This window comes from Argentina silus (genome assembly GCF_951799395.1).
Source record: "Argentina silus genome assembly, chromosome: 3".
Classification (NCBI taxonomy): domain Eukaryota; kingdom Metazoa; phylum Chordata; class Actinopteri; order Argentiniformes; family Argentinidae; genus Argentina; species Argentina silus.
The window spans coordinates 7,264,535-7,290,085 of NC_139657.1; the positions used below are offsets into that span (position 1 = coordinate 7,264,535).

The following is a 25,551-nucleotide window of genomic DNA, read 5'->3' on the forward strand; positions in this document are numbered from 1 at the left end:
TTAGGACTGGTGCCATCTTCCCCATATCTCGCAATAACCAATAGTAAATCAAGGGAGTGGCATATCTCTGGTATATACAATCTCTGGTGTTGGTCTTTGTGGCTACCTCGTTCTATGGCTCCTCTGACTCCATGTCCGCTTTGGTTATAAAATGAGACCTTGGACATTGAAAAGCAATCTGGCCGCCAAGGTCCCCCTTGGGAGTGAGTGTCCTCCAGGGCTTTTCTGTCAGTTTTAAACTGCTCTCTGAAAAGGTTCAATGTATTTGTGATTAGCAGCTTTGTGTGTGTGTGTGTATGTGTCTGTGTGTGTCTGTGTGTGTGTTTGCATACATGTGTGCACTTAGGTGTGTGTGTGTGTGGGGGAGGGGGGGGACGCACACTGTTAGATTATAGTGTAAGTGCTGTTTGTGTGTGAGCTAATACACAGTAATATCAAAATATCAAATACGCAATAATGAGCACACATGCAGAAACACACAGTTGTAGTGCACAGCACAGTGTTGTTTTTTTGTTTGTTTTTTCTTGTTTTTTCTTTCTGTTGCTGTTTTACTACAGTGGAGTATGACTAAGGACGTCACACACACTGCTCTCATGTAAACACACACTCTACATGCAGTGAGCTCATAGAAAACACCCTATACTCATGTCTATCTATTCATAGACGATTCACAATAGTCACAGCAAAGCTGTTTTTCCTTTTGAAGTTAAGAGCGATTTGAAGAGGCATTGTTTGAGTGTGTGTGTGTGTGTGTGTGTGTGTGTGTGTGTGTGTGTGTGTTTATTATGTGTGTGAACTGAGACACTCACATCTGCCGAGACACTTCATTCAAATTGGAATCCAATAAGCATTCACTTACTCTGAGGCTAAATTCAGTTATCCTTATGTTAATTTCTCCATTACCTTAACGGAGCTGAAATAAGCTGAATACACTCTCTCTCTACCCTGGAGTATTAGTGTCGGCAGAGCGGCAGAGAGGCGCAAGGGTATCAGCCCTTCCCAGACAAGCTGTAGAGCCAAATGAGAAAAAAAAGTCTAGTCACTCAAGGCAAGCAGGGATGAGCCCTAAATAGCAGAAATGACTTCACAGAGTAATTACAATCACAATGGGCCTCCTATAATGCGACACATGAAGCACAACGCTTATCACATCACCCCGCCAGCAAGTTGCAAGCGGCTCCACAGTCGCAAAGTCCCAAATAAGGCTCCCAATTATCATCACTATGTAATTAATCTTGTTAGCACAAACTTGGGACTCTCACACTGTGGGGACCTGCGGGTGAGATGCACACAGAGGAGGAGACAGAGGGGAGAGAAATGAGAAAGGAGGTACAGACAGAGGGAAAGGGATTGAAGTTCCTTCCTCTGAAGTTGTGTTTACTTGCCTCTGAAAATGTAGGTCAGAACCCAGCAGTCTGCAGGATCCATAGGCACAGAATGTTCTGATTCTGATAAGCTCAGATGATCGGATTTGTCTCTCTTGATTCAGTCAGATCAATGGAATGTGGCACCCTTGTGTTCTGTGTTTCCACTTATCCATTGCCCGTCTTCCGAAATCTGGGGGTGCCTTATCTTCAACATCCACCCCCCGGACACGATGTTGCCAATGTTAGCTGTCTGCACTAGTTATAGAGATGTATTTAGATTTCTAGAGAGTGCAATACCAACCTTCACTCTGAGCCACCCACTTACCCAAACCCATGAATTGTGTTTAGAGGTGTCTGTCTGCAGAAGACCATCCCTGTAAGATTTGTTATATCCCTTCTTGAAGTTCTCAAAAGCTGGTTCCATTATTTCCAGATGTACCACATTCGCTTGTATGGATGGCTTGAGACTAGTGAAAGTTTGACTGAGTGGAAAATGGACTGTTGCTTTTAATTAAGACAGGATTTATCTCTGGAAGCATCTCCTGGGCTGCATTGATAGATAGATAGATAGATAGATAGATAGATAGATAGATAGATAGATAGATCTATAAATTAAGGCGTTACAGCAGCTCACATCACAAATAACAACAACAAAATAAAGTGACAATAGAATAATAGAATAAAATAAAATAGACATCTGAAACATCATATACAGTAAGAATGATTTAACATCCCCCAGCTTGACTCTGATCGCCCCGATTGAGCCAGCCGGAGGAGGAGTTGTACAGTCTTATTGCGGCAGGCAGAGAAGATCCCCTATCGTGCTCCTTAGTGCTACGTGGTTGTAATAGTCTGTTGCTAAAGGAGCTTCTCTGCTCTGCCACAGTGTCATGTGGGGGATGGGAGGGGTTGTCCATGATGGGCAGGAGTTTGGTCCTCATCCTCCTATTGGCCACCTCTTCCACAGTGTCCAGGGTGACACCGAGGACAGAACCAGCTTTCCTAATAAACGTAATCAAGCTCTTTGTGTCACCTTCCTTGATTCTGCCCCCCCAGCATACCTCCAGGTACAGCACTGCGCTGGCCACCACTGACTGGTAGAACATGTTCAACACATGCCAAAGTACTGCACACACGAAGGTACCTGAGCCTCCTCAGGAAATAAAGCCGGCTCTGATCCCTCTTGTAGAGGACATCTGTGTTACCAGTCAAGTGAAAGTGGAAAAGTGTGTAAATTATTGTTCCTGTGTTTTAATGAATAGCACTGTGTCTTTGTGGTGGTCGATGGCTCCAGCTGAGTGTAACTGATTCTATGTCAGTCTAAAATTAAAAACTTTTTTTGCTATCCCAGTCCCACTCAGTCTATCCCAGTCCCACTCAGTCCCACTCAGTCTATCCCAGTCCCATTCAGTCCTACTTGGTGGATATTGACAGTGGAAAGTCAGATCAAAAGGATATCGAATTCCATCTGCTCAGGTATACTGGCATGCCTACCCATAAATGCATGACCCTCCCTCAAATCCCTCTATGTAGACTGGGAACAAAGTCTACATAGAGGGATTTGAGGGAGGGTCATGCATTTCCAATTATAATCCAGGGGAGGCTATGTGTTTTTAATACAGTCGAGGAGAGGGTCATGCAATTTACAATTTCGATATCCCCCATTGGGATGATGCCCGAGCCCAGTCCGAGGCTGACATCAAGAAAATTGTATGAGCATATATACATATATATTTCCAGAAATTAGCTAGATCTTGCTGTTGTTGTCCGTTTTGTGTGTTTTTAATGTGTAAGTGTTGAAGCCATAGTAATAGCATTCCATAAGAGAAGGCTTCACGCAGCAGACACTGTTTGGATCTATTGATCCAATACCCTTTGTCAGGTGCTGGCAAAGAGATCATGACAGAACAGAGGCACATTAGCTAATAGGGAATGAATAGGGCCTTTAAACACCAATAGAGTTTTCAGTTATTAGGACTGACAGAAACTGAGAGAGAAGGTTAAAAAGCGCTCAAAAACCAAACAAAATTATTTGCATTATATCTGCAGATGATATTCTCTTAGATATATACAGTATAGCCTAAATGAAAATGACAACAACAAAAACATTGAACAGTAGCTGCTGCTGTGCATCTGTCACTGGCTAGAGCAGAGTGAGATTGTGATTGTTAGCAGTCGGTGCTCTGAAGTATAGGCCTACTTCATGTTCTAATCAAAAACAATATTTACTATTATTTACTAGTTAATTTCATGTGTGCAACAGTGCCTATATGCTTGCTCAATGAGGTACATTAAAACAATTTTCAAGCATTCAGGGAGGGCTATGCGAAAAAATATTTAGGGTCATCAATTTTCAGATTTTAGAGGTCTGATTTCCTCCATGTACCTCCCATCATAAATGATGATCAGTCCTCTAGGGATGGGTACCGAGAACCGGGTCCAATTTAGAACCGGTTTGAAATTGGTCAGATCAGAAGAATTGATGAGCATTGATAAGGTCTTCTGAACATTTGTCGACGAAGCATTGCATAAAGCTACAGCAATGCAGTGTGTTGGACTGCTTGCGCACGCCTCCCACTGCCGGTGTAGCTGGTACATCATCATCAATCCCAGGTGTGCCATACACAGCCTCACTGTAAATGAATGACTACGAATAAATTAATAATGATAAGCTAATGTTTTAGCTACAAACATATTTTAAACATGGATTCCCTGGATTTACTTTTATGGTTCAAACATTACTTCATTCAGTGAGTCAGTGGACTATGAAAAATTTGTTAAACGCAATGTAATAAACCGCTCTTGATGGTAGATCCCTGGGTTCCAGACGGGTTAGCCACCTCAACATCCTTCTATGCCTCTTGAGTGGAGGATCAACACCACAAAACTATCCAGTTCCATCTTATCCGCTCCCCAGAGTTCCCAGTAGTTCTTGGTTACCCGTGGCTGGTCCGTCATAACCCCCAGATCGACTGGTCCCTCTGTGCGGTGATAGGATGGGGGGCCAACCTGTCATGCCACCTGTCTCTTCCCTAACTCCTCTCCTCAGCCTCTCCAGTCTCCAGCTCCTCCCGCGTTGTCCTGGGTTCCCCCCGAATACACCGACCTGGGGGAGGTGTTCAGCAAGAGGAGGGCCACATCTCTTCCCTGCCATTGACCCTACGACTGTGCTATTGACTTGCCCCCCACTTCCTGTCCCCCCAGGGGTAGAATCTTCTCTCTCTCCACTTCCGAGACGGTGTCCATGGAGGAGTACATCTGTGATGCTCTTACTACTGGCTTCATTCGCCCCTCCACCTCACCAACTGGTGCTGGATTCTTCTTCATGGGGAAGAAGGATGGAGGTCTCCGCCTGTGCAACAACTACCGTGGTCTCAACAAAGTGACTGTTAAAAACCGCTATCCTCTCCCGCTTCTGTCTAGTGTCTTTAAACTCCTTCAGAAGGCAATGGTCTTCACCAAACTAGACCCCCGCAATGCCTACAATCTGCGGCGCTTCACATCAGCTCCTGTCCTGGTTATCCCATATCCTGCACTCCCCTTCGTCGTCGAGATGGACGCATGCAACGTAGGTGTTGGAGTTGTTCTTTCCCAGTGTTCCAGTGATAACAAGCTACAAGCTGTGTCTTCTTCTCTCACCGCCTGGCACCTGCTGAACGTAACTACGCCATTGGGAATAGGGAACTGTTGGCCGTCAAGCTGGCTCTGGAGGAGTGAAGGCACTGGCTGGAGGGCTCTCAACACCCTTTGGTCGTTTGGACTGACCACAGAATTCTAGCCTACACTCAGGACTCCAAACACACAAGCAAGCTAATTGCAGGGGAACAAGCACATTTAGAAATAGTTTCTTTCATAACAGGTTAGTGACAAGTTATCACAAACTTTTTAGTCACACCCAAACTACTAACAGACCAGCTAGCTAGTTTCAGGGGACAAAATACACAATACACTGTTAGTTTCATAAATGGCGGTGTCAGATGACAGGTCTGTTTGCTCCAGTTGAGAACAACTTACACCAGTAGGCTAAATCTTGGTTTTCATTTATACAGGGAGCAAACAAAATAATGCAATATAATCTTGTTTTGTGCACACATTTTTTATCATAATGCTATTGCCTATTTGGGAGGTGCTGTTCAAGATTAGGGAGGATATTTATTCTTGTTATGAGCATGGCGTTATTTGATTCTTATTCCATTCACCCAGGGAGATGTATTATACTCATTAATACTCATTGTATTATTCCTTCTCGTGAAGTGTACTTGCAACGTCCCTTCCAGCAATAATTCTGTGAGTTAGGAATGATATATTGACAAATATATGCAATGCTCTCGTGATCAGAGCTGTTCATTGGGTCCGGATGGGTGCATTCGGGTGAATCAGCTATAGGCCTAGTGTCATTTACCTGAGACCCGATCATTTCATGTTTTTCACTCGCATTAACTCCTAACTTCACTCCCACTTCTCCCATGAAAAGTCACCAGAATTGCTTGTTTAACAGGTGATTTTCTCTGGGTCACAACCTTGATTTTCTCTGGGTCACAACATTTTAGGCAGCACCCCCTTGCAAAATATAATTCCTACAGTACGTCCCTGGACAAAATGCAAGGGTGATCAGATCAGACTGACATACTGACAAATATATGCAACGCTCAGTAATCAGAGCTGTTTATTTGTACTATTCTCGTCATTGCACATAACATGTAAACATTTTTGATTGATTCATGAATGTTCTCATTTCAATCATGTAAAATACGTTCAGTGCCAGAGCAGAAAATGAATGACAGGAACTGCGCTCTTTGCTTTGCGAGTGTACTTTTTCCATATACAGTAGACTACTACTACCGAAATGCGCGGAATCAACTCTTCACATAATTAGTCAGGCGGCAATGTTTGTCAACACACTGTAAACATATCCATCATGCTCAACGACCTGAAATGACCTGAAAATTCACCAGTGCCGTCGCAACATTGTCACACCGGCAGCTCAGCTCTAAACTTCAGCCTACTGTATGCCCTACACCAGGAACCATGCCTCTGTGTAAATGGTGCCTAAGTTATGGAAGTTTATGTTGTTGTCAGAGTTCTTATCCAAGAAGACCCTCTCCAACATTCTTCTAGAACAGCCCCAGGGTTCTGGGGGGATGTGCTTCTTATTTCGTCAGCATCCTGACGTGGCACTCCCGCTGCAGCTGCAACAAAGCAGAACAGTGACTGCAGTGAGGCTGCATTGTCTCAAGCAGGATGCTTTACTGCTCTGTTTCCCCACACTCCATCACTTCAGTGGTTTCCCTTTTCTCAAGGGAATACTCGCCCTCTAAGGACTTGAGCCATGCAATGATACAAGGCAATTTTACCAATTAAATACTGTATGCCAGTCCTCATGTCACCAAGTCTATCGACACGATTATAATCATGTCTGACAGAATCAACTTTAACGTGCTTCATGTGCTCTGTTTTATTGCTATGCAGTACCACACTCCATTACTTCAGTTTGTGACTATTTTTAACGACCCAAGCCACGATATGTGGTTTAGAGCAGTTTTGTTGTTGTTATATATAGTCATCATAGCCTACCAATGAATTTAATACCTTGTTTTTTAACCTCAACTGATGAGTCTCTACATTGTTTCACTCGACAGTATCATCTTTGATAAGCTTCATGTGTTCCTTCGCTCATAATACAAGCAATAGAGTCATGGTGTGGAATGGTGTGGCTGAGGTCTACAGTAGTCTTGAGGCTTGAGGAATCAGGGTTGACAGGTCATCAAAAGCTTGAATATTCATAAGGGAAACATTAGGACTAGAAGTGTCAAGCATCTGAGCCCTGCTGGTGTAGACAAAACCAGGCCTTTGTTGCGTTACGTTGTACCTGTGTTACGTTGCCGTATGTTGTTTGACGCAGAGACAGTCCAGTAGTGTTGATGCAGTGGTGCAGATCGCCCCATTGGGATGAGTGACTTCCACTTCTACAGGGAGTACAGCCAGTAGAAAACATACTGGTCCTCAGACACAAAACCTCCACCTCTATGGACCCCAGACACAAAATTAAACTACCTTTATAACAACCTTCAGGAGGTTGCTGTTGTTCCGTGCCGCAAGAAGCTACTTAGGGCCAAAACCAGAAGGCGTTTCTGTTGTTACCCTCCAGTCCAGTGGGCTGCTAAGCTCATCAGTGAGAGACCCTTGGCCCCCCGATGTCTCTCTCTCTCCCCACAGATGGAGAGCAGATGGAGGCAGCGAGTGTCCTCACTCCCCTGCCATCCTCACTGACGCACAGAAGGAAAAAAGAGCTCGATACACCTAATTGACAGCACCTTGTCGCCAAAGGAACAGGAGTTTAGGAAGCAGAGAGTTCCACTCTGAATGAATAAACAGCCGAGTGACATTGATCCGAGCTGAGTGGATCCCTGGTGCACCATAGGACGGCTAGGAGTCTGGAGGGAATCAGAGCCTGCAAAACCTATTTTTCTTGCAGCAAATGAAATTGGAATCAATGCTAATTAAAGCTCCGAGGACTGGTGGCGAAACCGCCAAAGACCCTGTGATGGGAATGGGACACACTCTTGTTTGAAGAACATTGAAAAGAAACGAGGTTCTTAATTTAACCCAAGGCCCTAATTCATGTCATGAGGGAATTCTTTATGAAGTATACTGTACCCTAAATGAGAGAGAGAGAGAGAGAGAGAGAGAGAGAGAGAGAGAGAGAGAGAGAGAGAGAGAGAGAGAGAGAGAGAGAGAGAGAGAGAGATGCTGCAGAGTAAAGGAGACGAGGAGTGAGGCAGAGTTGGGGGTGGTGGGTGGGAGCGGGGGGATGACAGGATTTCACCGTAACAACCATCAGAGACAAATGTCTCTATGTCCAAGGAACAAGCCATGGAGTGAAAGTAATGTGAATCTAAAGAGTGATGGGTTCTCTTTTGATGAATGAGTCAGCTGTTCCTGCACACTCAGGTGTAAAAGCTATTTTTATATTGACATCCTTTGCCCCTCAACCGTGGGGCTGCTGATGAGAGAGTGAGCCTCCCATCTCAATCCTCAAAAGAAGTTAGTTATGCTAGCTGGGGCTTATTCAGTAATGTTTTAAACATTGCCGATAGAAATGGAGCTGATTCACAATAAAGAATCATGCATGGGATACAATACAATAGATTTCTTCACGAGAACTGAATGTTGCAGTAAAGAGATGGTGTGAATGATTTTAAATTACCCTATGAGTCCTGGGTAATTATCATATGGTATAATACTATACACTGTAATTACATTTTGATATGTTATGTCACTAATCAGACACATTTTACAGCCTGAGAAAGGTTCTGCTACAGCCGGTCTCTGAGAAACCCTTCGCCCTTGTCAAGAACATACGTCAACTTAATTAGATTATGCTAACGATGACATCCACCTTGTAATTCATCTTAGCACCTGCCACAGTTGAGGTATTCTTAATTCAGTTTGCAACCTGGCTTTTTTTTCTCTTTACGATGCCATTTTTAAATACCATGGAAGAAAAAAGCTGTTTTGAGGGCTTTGTGCTGGAGGGCCTTGTCCTATGTAATACAGTAGGGTGGCTTGTTGATTGCCTTTCTACATTTAACGATTACCATTCAAATGCCAGAATATTAAAGTCTTTTCAAACTAAAATGCCTTCAGACAGGAGACATATATATTTTTAAGTAAGCCTTGCATCTTTACATCATCTTAGAAAATGGTAGTGGTTCTTCACAGTGCTTACCTTACTTACACATTGTATGTTGGTAATTACATGGTTAATTTTACTGGCCCAGTGATCCTGTCTAATCACTATCTTCAGAAAACTGAGTGACTGACACGGACTAAGTAGATACCTTGTTGTGTGGATCAGGTGTTAGCATGTTCAATATATGATTGCTGGAGGGAGGTGTGATCTGCAGCTATGAGCTGACACAGCCGAGTGAAGATTCCCGCCTAAAAGAAAGCCTCTAGTTAAATAGGGTTAGGGGAATCACATTGACTTTGGAGCTTTGAGATGTAGATGACTGTGCATTGGGCGTGCCACTCTCTGCCTCTCTCTCTCTCTCTCTCTCACACACATTTACTCTATCTCTCACAGACACGCACACACACACACACCCACATCACACACTCACAGAGTCGGCCCTGCTCTCCAGCCAAGCTATAAAAAGAGAGGGTTTATTAACACAGATAAAAAAATTCCATCTCCTTATCGACAAGGAAAACGGAGCAGGGTGTGAGAGTTCACCTTCGCCACTACGGCGCTTTGAATGGGAGAGAGAGCGAGGGGGGGGGGGGGGGGGGAGAGGGAGAGGGAGAGAGTGAAGTGGAAGCAATTCACCATTAAAGTATCAACCCAAGTTGTGAGAAAATGAGGAAAGGAAACAGCAGAGGATCAGAGGGAGGATGGAGGCTTTTCAGATCTGTGATTCTCTCCGCCATAGAGAGAGATTGAGAGAGAGAGAGCCTGGTTTGGATTGTAAATGCCCTTGTCGGGTAAATGATCAAGGACTGCAAAGGAGTTAAGACCACAGAAGGCTGCTTCTCTCTCTCTCTCTCTCTCTCTCTCTCTCTCTCTCTCTCTCTCTACCTGAGACAAGGATATCAACCCAGGGGAGAAAGGTGACCCATATTAGAATGACAGACACCGAGCACGCGGTGGCAGTAATGAATTAGGACGGCCCTTATAACAAGATGCCACTCGCCAGGGAGTCCAGGCCATAACGTTGCGGATATTTACAAATCGACTCCATGAATACCACGGGACCTGTGAGCGGAATACAGGCACTCGGGCATGGCTTGACTGCGGTAGAGAGAGGGAGAGGGAGAGGGAGGGAGAGGGAGAGGGAGAGGGAGAGAGAGAGAGAGAGAGAGAGAGGGAGAGGGAGGGAGAGAGAGAGAGAGAGAAGGGGGGGGGGAGAGAGAGAGAGAGAAGGGGAGGAGAGGAGAGGAGAGGAGAGAAGGATGGAGGGTTGAATATCAGTGGGTTGAGAGAGAACAGGTGCGGTAACAGCATGAGGCAAAGGGGGAGGAGAAATCCTGAACAGGGCACAGATTGGCTGATTCATTCACCACCTTGACAATGTTGTAATGAGGGGAGAGAGCTTGTTCGTGGAAAATGAGTGCTGCGCTGAAATATGGTGTACAAAAAGGCTTTAATTTACTTAGAAGGTAAACTGTGCAACCGCTAGCCCTAATAGCCCAAGTGGACGTGTGTTATTCAGAATCAATGAATGAATGAAGGGATGGGCTTATTGACTGATGTTGCAGTAGGTGATTAGTGTGTATGAAATCATAGATAAACTAGTTTAGTGGGATTGATTCTCCAAATTGTAGGCCGGTATTGACACACTTGAAATGTACAGGTTAATACTCCCTAACAGCATGCGGTAAACACCTCTGATTTATCATGACCTTGTAATGATGTAATGGCTGTCAACATGGGGATGAGTTAGTATTCCTGAGGCTGCTGTTCTATCTTTTAACTCATCAGGAACATCCCCCTCCCCTCCCCCCTCCCTCCTTTCACTCCAGTTTGGCTGTGCGAACAGATAGACCATTGTTACCGGCAGACATTCTGGCCCAGACCTTTTAATAATAAGCTCCGTAGAGATAAAGAGTCCAGTTCTCAAAGGACACAAACACTTCGCCTATTCAGTGTTTGAGCTGCTAGGATATTCGCACCTCTGCACTATCTTGCTTTGTAGTCACCCGTGCTTCAAACATTGAGCACCTATTATTATCCTTAGCGATGTAACATTCCGAATGAAATATGGATTTATCAAATAGGGATGTGGCCAAGCCACATTTTGAACCTTTGATGCATGTTCAAAGGCACACGTCGTGTTTAAATATAAATTATCCATTAGCGGCCCTCTTTTTTTTTGGTATCAATACAAATATTTTAGCGAGCTTGACTCTTTGGCTTTTGCTAATGTAGTTTGTTTTAGCAAGCCTGTACTGTGCAATGCTGCCAAGTATTCCCCAGAATTGCCCGTCAAATTGACTGGTCTCCCATGTGGTTGCTAGTTGATGCTGCTACAGCTGGTAATATGACTGTTAATTATGGATGATTTCTCTAAATGCCTTGCCAACTAAGTAGGGCATGTGGTAAGTCAGACTCACACAGCGCATTTAACTCCCCTGCAGTTTCTTGTCCGAACAGCAGCCAATTATCGTGGATAGTCAAGACATTCCATCGCTGTTAACTACTGTTTATGTCAGCTAATTAGCTAGACAGACTATGTCACTCGTAAACAAGCATGGTCTATGGCGTCTGATAATGTCATCATAAGGACAAGTGTTACTTATATATCACTTATACCGTAATATAGGTAAAATGTTACCTACTGTGTCTATTGACAAATAGAGAAGAATTAGAACAAGATATCTATCATACTGTAAGAACTTGACACACAAAAGATAAGATACGGCAATGAAAATCAGATAAATTAAGCTGTGACTGTTGCCCGAAAGAAATAACATTATGGTCAAACGAACAAAAATGTTCACTAACAAATGCGGTGCGGAACAGTAGGGTGTAGCGAGCGGAGGCTTGTTATCGGCGGCGCATGCTCAACGTCATACTGTCTCCTCTCAATTAGTCTGTCCCCTCGCATGTGTGATCGCAGACAGAGAGGAATGGAGTGTGTTTGATCATTCCCACGTGCCAGTTGTGTTCCCCAGCAGACACAAAGTTGTTTGATAACGAAAAAATACAAGCCTTGTAATCTTGCTCCCTATGCTTTTCCACACTTGCCTCTCTCCATTTAAGGCAGGCAGTCCTATTGAAATATTCAACGCTAAAGCCCAATCTCATTACCTGGCTGCCTGTCCAAGGAGTGAAAGCTGGAGGATAAGCCGGTCCCTCTTACACAGAAACACACTGTCTGTGACGCGAGCCCCAGAATCTGCCGCTGGAGTCATCCCCGTCTCTCTACTACCTCTTTTTGTTACGGATGGGGTCGCTATTCGGTCGCTATTCCCAGTACTCACACTGTCATCATGGACGTATGACTGGCACCTGTGTTTGATGGTCACCTCTGCCTTTTCATGCCCTCACTCCCCTGCACTCCCCGCTCAGTCTTCACAGTGTGTGCACCACGTGTACGTTCATCTCAGTGAAGTAAGCCTTTGACATTTCGAGTTTGAGTAATGAGACGTTGTTCTCTTTTCTTTGTTTTTCGAGTTTGCCTGTTTGTTTGTCTGTTGCCTTTAGTTACTTACTATTTCTGTTTTGGAGATGTTGCTTTCTCCCATTTGGGAGGGAGACAATTGAATTATGGTCTTACTCTGCTTGAGCATGAACACACAACGACTGAAGGAGGGAATATTAGCACAAGGCTTTACGCTTGCACGTGTGCACACACGTGCACACACACACACACATATACACACACACACGCACACACACACACACACGCCCACACACACACATATACACACGCACACGCACACACACACACACACACACACACACACACACACGGTGAAAGGTGTTGATTGCCAGCTTGGAACACATTTTGTTACAGGATTTTATTAGGCGTGGAGAGTCAGTGGCTGAATAGAGGGTTGGACTAGGCCCCTCGAGGACGCCAGTGCATCAGTTACTGTAAGCGGATAGAAATTTACCAGCCTCAGGATGTAGCTAATGGGACTCTAAACGTGTGCTCCTCAGACTCATTCAGTTCATTTGTCCTCCTCGCTACCTCCTCATTCCCTTCTGTGGGTATCTTGCCATCTATCATCTGTTTTCATTCTTTACAGTGCCTGCTTCCCTCTCCATCCGTCTCTCTCTCTCTCTCTCCATCTCTCCTCATCTTTTCCACTCTCGCATTTGTTATGCCACAGCCACAGTTCTCGTGGGTCACTCTTCGTTACTCTTTCGATTTGTTCTCTCTCTCTGTCTATCTATCTATCTATCTAACTCATTGTGCTCTCTCTCTCTCTCTCTCTCTCTCTCTCTCATTGCGCTCTCTCTCTCTCTCTCTCTCTCATTGTGCTCTCTCTTTCTCTCTCTCCCACCCTCTCTCTCCCTCCCCCTCCCTCCCCCTCTCTCTCCCTCTCTCCCTCCTTCCATTGCTGATTTGTTTTGCTGCTGCCATTCGTTCTCATCGGTCACTGTCAGTTACTCATCCTATCCCCCAACTTTCCTCCATCTCTCCCTTCCTCCCTTTTCCCTCCCTTCCTCCCTTTTCCCTCCCCATCTCCTTTGCTGTTTGATCTCATACTTCGCCTGTCAGCTCGACCCTGAGAAGATTCCTGCCCTCTGTGTCACAGGCGTGTTTGTCACACCACAACGCCTTTATCTCATACTGTAACAGCCTGGGCATGGTGGAAACGGCTATGGAGGCCGCTACCAGAATCACTCCTTTTCCCATCTCTCATTCAGAGGAGTTATTTAGCCAACTAGCGTACCATGGAAAAATACTTGGTTGCTATTAGCACCGCCTGAATGAGCCTGAACCCTTTATTGAAAAAGAAATTAGGTTGTTTGAGAGGTGTCACAAGGTTGTCGGTGTGAATGCGAATTGAATAGCGTTGTTTCAGGTCTTTTCACTTTTGATGTGATGGCTGTGAATTGCCTACACTATTTTGTTGACAATATCCACCTCGGTTGTGTCGTGAGGTGTTACAGGCTTACTCTGCTTTGAAATTTATTCGAGCCAATGGTATATGAAATTACCTTGAGGTGTCTCTTTAAAGGAAATCCATAATTAAGATTAGGATGTTTCCCTGACCCTTAAGACCTGACCAGGATAATCTCCTCTTTTATTGAAACTGTTCCTGTTTAAAAAAAAAAAACTGGCCATATTCATGATATACCGTAAAACATATTTTAGTAGCTGGGGCATTTATTTTCTTTAATCACAGAGCGCACTTGACACAAATTGGAGACATGCCATAGGTTATTCTGTTTGACCCGCATCGCTGTTGCCCGACTGCTGCTCAAGCCCGGGATATGTTTACAGAACTGAATGTACCGTGCTGAGAACAAATATCCACCAACATTACATCCACATTATTATTGGCACTTGTTTTGTCTTCTTCCATATCTCACTCTCTCTCCTCTTGCATGTAAACACATGCATCCGCTTTTCTATTCTGATGAAGCACCATGCTTTTTATAATGAAACAGCCCGTAATTAACTTCAAACAAACTCCTCTTCATAATATTGCCCCGGCTGCGTAATCATCTCTCAATCACTCTGACGCCCGCTCTCCAGCGCAATTTCACAGCCTCTCTACCTCACAGCTGTTCTGATGATGACTACGTTTATATTAAATATCGACGTTTTTTGTCCATACAGCCTGTTAATTATGTCAGTCACTTCAACTACTGTAGCTGATAACTTGTCCCTTCTTTTGTAACATTTGCAACAATTGCTTACAGTGAGGTCTGTGCGTTCATTTCCACCCTGCGTGAGCTGAAAATAGAGAAAGATACCCACAGCAGAGATACCCGCAGCAGAGATACCCGCAGCAGAGATACCCGCAGCAGAGATACCCACAGCAGAGATACCCACAGCAGAGATCCGTACTCAACTGCCTCTCATTACTTTGACTAAAGTGGAATGGCACATTTTCTTGTTGTTTTCCTCTAAGTGGCGGGGCTGCCAGTTCGCTATTTCACTAATAATGTAAAATGGGGCACTCAGTGGTAGACACAATGCATATAAATGGCCTATTTGTCAGCATCTAGGCTGAGGTAGAGCATCACAGGACAAGCAGATCTGCCTCCACAAACTGCCTACACCTACAGTACCTGAAATTCCTGACAGTCGTCCAATGTGCCTTTTGTGCGTTGCCCTTGCATTACTAAAATGTAATGCTTTAATGCAAGTACAGACTGAGGCCTTTAGATGTTTTAAAACCATGGTCTAGAATAATACAATTGGAGTTTCTAACTTTGAGCTTGAGCCTACTGCTGCTTGTCAGATCTCAGAATGCAGATCTTATCACTGATCTTACCATCCTCATAATCATACCAAAGCAATCAAATTCATTTTGCATTGAATATAATTTATTCAGGATTTAATTGTACACAATACATCTGCTAGGGGGCTCAACGCCCCCCGCGCCCCCCTTGACTCCGCCCATGGATGTATTCAGCTATTCTTGAAGGACAAATGGAACGTGTATTACATATATAATACACTCACTGGCCACTTTATTAGGTACAACTGCTCGGTAACGCAAATATCTAATCAGCCAATCACATGGCAGCAACTCAGTGCATTTAGACATGGTCAAGACGACCTGCTGAAGTTCAAACCGAGCATCAGAATGGGGAAGAAAGGTGATTTAAGTGACTTTGAATGTGCCATGGTTGTTGGTGCCAGACGGGCTGGTCTGAGTATTTCAGAAACTGCTGATCTACTGGGATTTTCACACACAACCATCTCTAGGGTTTACAGAGAATGGTCCAAAAAAGAGAAAATATCCAGTGAGCGGCAGTTCTCTGGGCAAAAATGCCTTGTTGATGCCAGAGGTCAGAGGAGAATGGCCAGACTGGCTCGAGATGATAGAAAGGCAACAGTAACTCAAATAACCACTCGTTACAACCAAGGTATGCAGAAGACCATCTCTGAACGCACAACACGTCGAACCTTGAAGCAGATGAGCTACAAAAGGGGGTCCAACCCAGTACTAGCAAGGTGTACCAAATTGTAATAAAGTGGCCGGTGATTGTATATTAGTATACTAGTATACTAGTCTAGCTGAACACATTGCCTGCTCATATTACACACATAAACACTAGTCATGAAATAACTGCATCATGAAATACTGTTAGATTGCACTAGCACACCTATAAAAAATAATTTTAATAACATGTTCAACATAGCTCACTCTAAATCACTGCACAGTGGGCTGTGAGTGCTGAGTCGTATTTATTAAGTACGTATGCGCGTACTTCAAATGCTTTATGAGGTAGTGTTAATGCACAGTTTTCGGGGAAGATCAACACAGCATATTGTGGTAGAGACCCCAGTCCCTCGCAGAGTGACATGGCCGTGGGCAGAGATGATTGCTGTCACAGCCAGTATGACAAGGTCTGACAAACTGGCCAGCCACCACAACAAATCAGTCACCTCTCCAGCCCAGTCAATATAATGAGCCTGGACCTGGGGGTACCTGTGTGTGTGCTGTTTGTGTGTGCGTGTTTGTGTGTGTGTGTGTGTGTTTCTGCATACATTCCATGCTATTTGAACAAAAGAGGAGGAGGGTAGTGGGATGGAGGAGGAGGAGAGAATCCCATCGAGATTAGAGTGTTATTGATTACCCTTTGCGGGCTCTTTCTCTCTCTTTCTCTCTCCCTCACTCCCTCCCTCCCTCTTTTTCTCTCTCACTCCCTCTCTCAATCTGACAGAGTTTATTTATAGGGTTTTTGCAGGGGCTGTGTTTTTTTGCTCGGTGCAGTGCTCTGGAGACATCATCCCACCCCGCCTCCTGTTAAGCATGCTAGCTGAATGCTGGAGATCACAGCATCAGCTTAATCGGAGACGAATATTCGGAGATGAGCTCCCTTGTCAAATAGGCCTACAACCACTGCTTAAGAACCAGCAGCCATCCTTTACACTATAGCACTCCACAAAATGTGTCAGATATAGCAGAGGTTTGGGACGTTCCATCCACCCTGTACTACATGCAGTTACGTATACCCTTGATTATGCATGGAAAATAGCAGATCGGTCTTCAGAAGCGATTCATCATTTTTTTTGCCTCGATTGCATCTTCGATAAAGACAGCCGTTAGATTGAGATTGAATGGGGTGTGGTTAAGTGATGGAGTGCATTTCCATCACTCAGTCTCAAGGCGTTTTACATTGTGTGTGTGTGTGTGTGTGTGTGTGTGTGTGTGTGTGTGTGTGTGTGTGTGTGTGTGTGTATGTACATACACTCACTGAGCACTTTATTAGGAACACCTGTACACCTCTCCTGGTGGAGGTGGTGGTGTGGGGAATGTTTTCTTGGCACACCATTTAATCATCGCTTGAATGCCACAGCCTATTTGAGTATTGTTGCTGTCCATGTGCATCCCTTTATTTGGCCACAATTTACCCATCTTCTAATGGCTACTGATCATAGCATGATAATGCTCCATGTCACAAAGCAAAAGTTGTCTCAAACTGGTTTCATGAACATGACAATGAGTTCAGTGTTCTTCAGTGGCCTTCCCAGTCACCGGATCTGAATCCAATAGAACACCTTTGCGATGTGGTAGAATGGGAGATTCACAGCTTGAAAGTGCACTTGAAAAATCTGCAGGAATTGTGTGATGCAATCATGTCATCATGGACCAGAATCTCAAAGGAATGTTTCCAACATCTTTGAATTGAGTCTGTTTTGAGAGCAAAGGGAGGCCCTACCCAGTATTAGTATAGTGTTCCTAATAAGGTGCTTGGTGAGTGTGTGTGTGTGTGTGTGTGTGTGTGTGTGTTTGTGTGTTTGTGTGTTTGTGCGTGTGGGTGGGTAGGAGAGAACTTCCCCCATCCATCACCAATGTGTAGCGCCCACCAGAATGCAAACAACACATCTTCTCACGTACAGTACAGGGAGTAATGGTGTATCATGTAATGATACACCATTGATGACCAGTAATGATGTATCAGGCGTTGCCTTGTGTACCTCCATTTTTGGGGAGGAACGTAAATCCACGAGTAAGATGGCCTCCAGCCTAAAAGTACTGAGAGTAGGCTATTATCTGAATGCTTGCTCTGCTCCACAGGGAGAGGTGGATAACAGCTGCAGAGCCTATACAGCAAAGCTTTTTTAAAAAAGGTTTGTTCATTGAAACGAAGAGAGTGGCCCTGACTCGGATACTCCGATACTTACTCTGATACCGCATATATTACCATCCACAGCAACATCAAATCACTCTTCCTTTGTTCCAGGAGAGCCTTCTTACATTGTTTGAGAATAGGAGTGTTAGAATCTGAGACCTTTCCCCCCCAATAGCAAACTGATTGCCCTCTTAAGCACTTGTGATTTGATGTGAGAGGATTGGATAGTGGAAGCAGCATGGCAAAGATTCCACCTTGCCTATCATCAGTAAGGAAGGTGGTGCTAATATCATACTGCGTATACCTATCCAATCCTCTCAGACCTACACACCTTGGGGGTATAGTTATAATCGTTCATACAAAGGGGAAAGGAATTTGCCTTTATCTCTTCAACACCTACATCATGAATAAATCTGGCAGCACACAAGGGAGACATTTGGCAGATACATTAGGCGTATAGTATGTGATTTGTGTGTGGGTGTGGGTGTGGGTGGGTGGGTGGGTATTGCATGGAGGTGTGTGGGGGAGGGGAGTTTGGATGTAGATAACTCAACATGTGGAGGATAGTGAGAGACAAGCTTGTGAATACTGATTGGGAAAATTACAGATGCTTGGCTCCAGTGTTCACTGCAGCCACTAACAGCTGCTAGGGCATCTACCTCCCCCTTTCAACTGGACTAACACATGGACAACGTTCTCTTCCGACACCTCATTCATTTAGTCTAAGCACGGTGGTCAGAACACAAACACATCTCCTGGATAGTCCAATGAATGAATCAGTTACATTTTTGCCTTGTACATATCTCTATGTATAATCTTGAAAATACAAAATAAAAATACTGTACCTTGATTTAAAATGAATTAATCAGTTATCGATTCGATAATCTTGCCTGTCTAGAATATGCAATTCAGAGACACACTTATCTTGTCTGATTTACAGTCTCTATAGTTTTGTAGATAGAATTGTAGTTCGCTGCTTATGAAATACTAACAACAAAATGATGAACACATTTTGTAATGTTTTATTTTGTTCCGACTCAGCCCTTATTGTACCTAACAAAGTTTTGAAAAATGAATGCAGGAAAAAAAGCTATTCTGAAAATGCTTGACATTTTCCATCGCTGGAAATTGTTTCGCTTTGTGATGTTAAATGGCCTATCATCATCCATTTCTTAACACTGACTGATGCATTATGCCTTCTTCCAAATACAATACCTTCTTGCCATGTTGGATGGTTAGGGACAACAACTCTTTGGAATTGAATTGCGAGAAGAAGAAAAAAAATCTCAGTCTGTCAAAATGAATAAAAAATAGAAGATGTCAGAGCAAAGGCTCACTGTTTGCAGGTGTTTATGCAAATGTTCTGAATTAATTTGACTTTCCAAATGGGACATTTAATTACCTTCTTACAGCAACATTTACTCCGGGACACAGTTTGAAGTTGTGAATTGCAGATGGAGATCCCACTGTTTGAGGTGAAACACCGCCAAGGCATGAGGCAAGAAGACATGTTTCAATTGATGTTTCAATTTAAGTTTATGGCAACTAAATACATTATGTTTAACAGATAAACCGTTGTCCGGCAAGATTACTTCAAAGCTTTTAAGTTTGTGATGTATCGTATAGTAATAACTCGTTGGGAAACATTTTTGAGCGGCTATCTACACCCCATTATACCAGGTTCTTTACCTCAAAAGCCATGAAGATTGTATTAACCACGGGTGCACAAATTGAATTGTCAGAAGTTGAAATTGAATGCTACACCATGGTTTAATGTCCACGTCAACTATCAATGGTACCAAAGTAAGTGCTTTTCAGAGTGAAAATGGGTAGATAGCAACACCTTAAAAAAAGAAAAACGCAACTAGCGGCGTGAGTATTGAAGCAAACTCGGTGAACACAGACATCGATCGAAAAGTTGGTCTCAGAACAAATGGTGCCTTGGAGCCTTTTTTTGTTTTCGACCCTAACAAGGCTGCAACATCGTAGAACTTTGAATTTCACTATAGAGACGGTGGTTCATGAACCATGAAAAGAGGAAAAATGTGGTCTCTCTTTATGAGGTCAGACGGGAAGACTCGAATGCTCCCCAGAGATTTTCTCTCCATCATCCCTGCCGCTTTGTCAGGCTGTCTGATGTCCACATCTCTCTTACTCTCTCTTTCTGCCTCTCCGTCATCTCTCTCTCTCTCCGCTCTCTCTTGCCCCTCTCTCTTTCTCTCTCTCTCTCTCTCTCTCTATCTCTATCTTTAACATCACCACAGTTCTTCAGAGCTACCTACATACTCTAACTGTCAACAACAATATGTATATGTGACTGTATGATATGATGCTTAGATATGTAAAGTGCAATGGGTGGAGGTCTTATGGTCCCAGAGCATACAGTACAGGTCCCAAAGTTTTTCCTGACCACGTGACCTGTTCAAAACTCCTATCCTGGCTCTAAGGGAGTAGGCTATCCTGCATGTTCTTTTCCACCCCTGTATGTCAAATAGGTGGCATGGCCTTGTCACTCAGAGCTCATCTGCTGTGGAATAGTCTGCCAATCCATGTCAGGGAGGCTGAATCAGTCTAAGCTTTCAAATGCAGGCTAAAACCCCACTTTTTTGCCTTATCTTTCTCATAAGAGATAAACCCTTTTTATAACATACTTAAAAAGTATGTTAACCGTTTAACTTAACATAAATACCCTCTTCCTCTCACTCACATCACCCTCACATTCTCCAATCCCACCCCCACCCCCCCCCCCTCTCTCTCTCTCTCTCTCTCCCTATCTGTATCACCCTCCATTTCTCCATCAGACCTCTATTTCACTCAGGGGTTTAATAGGGGTGTAATGTTCCAGCTGTTCTGATATTTCGACTTGAGAGCAACCCTGTCTAAGTGACTGGTGCTGATATTCTGACTTGAACAAACCTGTTTAAGTGTCTGGTGCTCCACACAATGCCTCAGAGCATTTTTATTCATGACCTGCCCTACTTTTAGCTGCAGAGCTCATTAAATAGGATCTGGCATTGTGTTACAATTGGGAATAGAAGTGTGGAGAGAAAACAATAATCACATATTTAGCTATGTAGAGTTCTTGTTGAGTATTTGGGCCAATGCGTTTCCTGCAGTTGCCTTGGGAGCTCTAAGTGTGTGTGTGTGTATGTATGTATGTATGTGTGTGTGTGTGTGTGTGTGTGTGTGTGTGTGTTTCATACCATTCCTCATTCCATTCCATGCATTACAAAGAGCCCGCCCTCCGATTTCTGTCTCCACCAGCCTCCCTTGGTGCATGCATGCATGTAATCCTGTCAATATTTTGTGTTGTGTATTTTTAATTTGCTACTGTCTTGTCCCCCCCCCCCTCTCTCTCTTTGTGTTTCTCTCTCTTCATCCTTCCCTTTCTGTGTCTCTCTTCTCCCACCCTCCTACCCCCTATCTCACTCTTTTTCTCTCTCTCTCTCTCTCTCACAAACAGCTGGGAGGATGTGGAATACTGGGTGTGGGAGTGTGGCTGTCAGTGACCCAGGGAAACTTTGCCACCCTGTCCTCATCCCTCCCCTCCCTCTCGGCAGCCAATCTCCTCATCACAGTTGGGACCATCATCATGGTGATTGGCTGCCTTGGCTGTGTCGGAGCTGTCAAAGAAAGTCGTCCGCTGTTGTTGAGTGTGAGTATCTGCCAGAATGACTATCTATTCCAATATCCTGATTTGCTCAGAGCTGGAGTTAAACTTCTAGCTTCAAATCGGAAACCACACCACTTAACAAATAAGCCTCACATCATATAAGAAATGTTTTGTTTATTTTGTTCAACGTAGCACAGTAAACAATCTGTTTAAAAACCAACCAACCAAGCAGATCCTACGGTGGAATAAAGTAGAAGTGATTACAGTTTTATGCAACTGCACAGCAGGGGCAGCCATTATGTGCCCCATGGGGACTGTCATCAAATGGATCATAGACCAGGAGCTCATCATTAGGTCTGGCGTGACCTTTCCCTCTGAGAGCTTAGCTGGCTCACCCGCTGTGTTTATATGATTAGTAGCCTCGTTTGTTAGGGCTGGCATGATGATTGACAGGTCTTTGAGAAGCAATTAGCGCATTGACAACTGATTGGAAGAAGGGGGCGGGGGGGATTGAGAAGGAATCCTTAGTGCTGTTTGTGGGATTAGTGTTGTGCTTAGTGCGGTCAAAGTTAGAAAGGCTTTCTGTAAACACTTGATTTGTATCACACTACAGGTGATATGATCGATTGTGTAGGCGTCAACATTTATCTATTTAAAGTTAAATCCCACAATGGTCTTGGGTACTGCATGAGTACTTGTATGCACAGGCAGCCTATTGTAAACAAAGACAGCTAAATAGTCTAGAATCTATTATGCTTCATCTTTAGGTTGAAAAAACCCTCTCTAGCACCTTCTATCCCAACCAGGGGATGCAATAAGTCATGGCTCAGGAGTTCAGTATCTATTGTATTGATTCCGAATTACAGTCACAGCTCATGTGCATATAATGATCAGGTCAACGGTGAGGAAGGGGCAAGGTTCAGTGAACCGAGGTACAATCAAAGAAACTGAAAACACAATGGCTCTGGTGCAATCTCGAGGTAGGCCCCACTAGACAGGTGAAACCACCACAGTGGAAACCCAATCACTCACATAACCACACCTCTCAGATCAGTGGCTACACCACAAAAGCATATTTGTGTCTTTCAAAGGTAATCAGACCGTGGTGCAAGGATGAGAATCTTGACAAGGTCCACTAGAATCAAATAATCCTGTGATAACCTCCCTAACTCCCGACATAGTGTGTTCGCGAGCTGTCTTGGCAGTCCAAATTGACTGGATCCCAAAAGAGTATTGATTTGGGAGGCACTGTCCAGTCGTGCCACCCGTTAGTTGTGCTCTGCCTATCTCACGGACAAAGAGCTATAGTGGCTTCCAGGCTGAGTAGGAAATTACAGAGTGGATAAATGCCCCAGGATCAATGGCAACACCAAGACTCTTAATTATATTTCTCCTCCTCTCTCTCTCCTGCCAAGGCATCGATCTTAGCTAAACTGGGATACCAGCGAGCTAAACTGGGATATCAGCGACCCCAGCAAAACAAGTAATATCATAAATAACAGGCCTCATTTCTGTCGGGGGGCTTCTGAAGCATACTGTACACACACAGATACATACACATGCACTCATGCAGACACATGACGCACCTCTCACGCACCCACACACACTCACACACAAACACCAACACAGTGTCATTAGTGACTTAAAATAGATGACATATATGCCTTGCATATGGGATTTGACAGTTTGAATCATGCTGTTAGCTGAACGTTTGTTTGTTAGTGCACACAGAGGCACAGTGGCTTCCATTATTAACCATTTGAAGTGTGTCTTCATCAAGAAAATGATTGATGAATGTCATATTATGTTTGACTGTGGCAGCCACTTAGGATCTTACAATGTAGGATTCTCCTCCGGCGCAGGGGGGATATGAGTGGCATCCTATTATTGCCTCTCTAATTAACATCTTGTCTTACCGACACACAACTGGTTTTCCCCACTTTCATTTAATTGCCTCAACTGAACTCAATCTCTCTGTTTGCAATTTCCTTATCCAATTTAATTGCTGCGATTCGCCATATTACAAAAGCACGGTGTCGTCTGATGCTGTCTACAAAAATCCCATTTAGTTTGCATCGTGGTCCAGAACTGCACGGCTAAAAGAGCTATGTTTCCGATCAGAAACAGATTAATGGCAAAGGATATTCAGTAGCCCACAAGAGGCTGTGATATGTTTACTTTCTTAGTGCTAATTTGCATCGGTTTTTCATTCTTAACGATGCCCCCATGCTCTCAAGTATGTCCTAAGGCCTGGAGGCTGGCCCCATGATTGCAATGGAGTCACTGGAGCATTCAACTGTTAAAGGAGTCGAGGGAGGGAGGGAGAGAGAGAGAGAGAGAGAGAGAGAGGGGGGGGGGGGCGGGGGGGGAGAGGGAGGGGGAAAGAGAGAGAAGGAGGGAGAGAAAAGGGGGGGAGAGAGAGGGGGGAAAGAGAGAGAGAGGAAAGGAGAGACAGAGGGAGAGGGAGAGAGAGGAAGAGTCAGTTGGGCTTGTGAGAAAAATAAAAGGTGTTAAACACATTCTTTATTTTATTGCCCATCAGTTTGGACTGTAATTCTGCCACGGACTGTTGGCTGATGCTGATTATCTTATTGGCATATCTATCTGCCCTATCTCCTTTGTGTTGGTTCTGAGTGCGCCTATTTCCAAACACGCATGTGGTAGAATTGTGACATCAAATGTCTGGTCAAGCATTAAAAGACTTGAGTTGTCACATAAAATGGAAAACATTATTATCTAAGGTATCTCTATGAGGACAGCTGAGCAATAGCAGACTCTTTCACAGATGTGGGAGAGACACTTCAACACTGTCCTGTCTGAAACTTATCACCATATCTTGTGTTTTCTTAACATTGATCTCCAAGTCGTTCTGGTCACACCAGTTTGTAAAGTGATTTCTCTCGGAAACCCCCCCAGAAAAGACTCAATTCAGACTACTCTGCCAACTATGGCTGTATCTTTGGCTTATTTGATACAATGGTGTGTCTGATCAAGTGGTTCTCTTCCCTCTCCAACTCTGCATCTAACTCTATCTGTATCCCTCCGTCTCTCTCTTTCTGTCTCGCTGTCTCTGTCTCTCTCTGTCTTTGCTTCTCTCACTCAGTCTCCTGCTTTCATCTTCATACTCCACTTTCTAACTCTCCATCTCTCTCTCTCTCTCTCTCTCTCTCTCTCTCTCTCTCTCTCTCGTGATAGTAGTGAAGAGGGACAGGCACTCTTCATGAGAAGGACAGAAGCATTTCCTTGCAGAGTGCTCGATAGATTGGGTGGTACCTGTTTTAGTGCTTTTGTGAATGTGCACGGGGGGGAGACGTATTGGCCAGCAACCATCTCATCTAGAGAACGATAGAAGACGATAGAAGTCGATATATATATAATATATATATAAAATATATATATAAAATATGGCCCCTCAACAAATCCATAAGTGAAGAGCTGTATATGTGGTATATATCACAGCCCAACCTGTCTCATGGTATTATTCTCCCGCTCCTTCCATTCTATTGGCTGTCAGTCATAAATATCTAGGCTGAATGATCTAAGGGCGTTGGATCCCTCTGGTCTCCTCAACTCACCCTTCCTGCCGCTTGGTGCCTCTCTCTCCCCCCATCCCCTCTCCGTCTCTTCTCTTCTTGTTCATACATCACATCAGTCTGTTATCACTCACATTCCCCCAGTACTGACAAATTAACTCACGTATGCTGTCCTCTTACTCTCTCCACAGTTCTTCATTCTTCTTCTCCTGATCTTCTTCTTGGAGGTTCTGTCCATCATGCTATTTTTTGTCTACCAAGACCAGG

General features: G+C 44.1%; 1 protein-coding gene across 1 annotated transcript in view; it reads left to right on the plus strand.

The window, feature by feature from the left end:
- Positions 1 to 25,551, plus strand: part of tspan4a (tetraspanin 4a) — a 39,487-nt gene that overhangs the window by 1,646 nt on the left and 12,290 nt on the right. Inside the window, exons 2-3 of the mRNA XM_083665879.1 lie at positions 21,602 to 21,793; positions 25,476 to 25,550. Of these exons, the coding sequence (XP_083522005.1) occupies positions 21,602 to 21,793; positions 25,476 to 25,550 (267 nt within the window). The remainder of the gene's footprint in view (positions 1 to 21,601; positions 21,794 to 25,475; position 25,551) is intronic.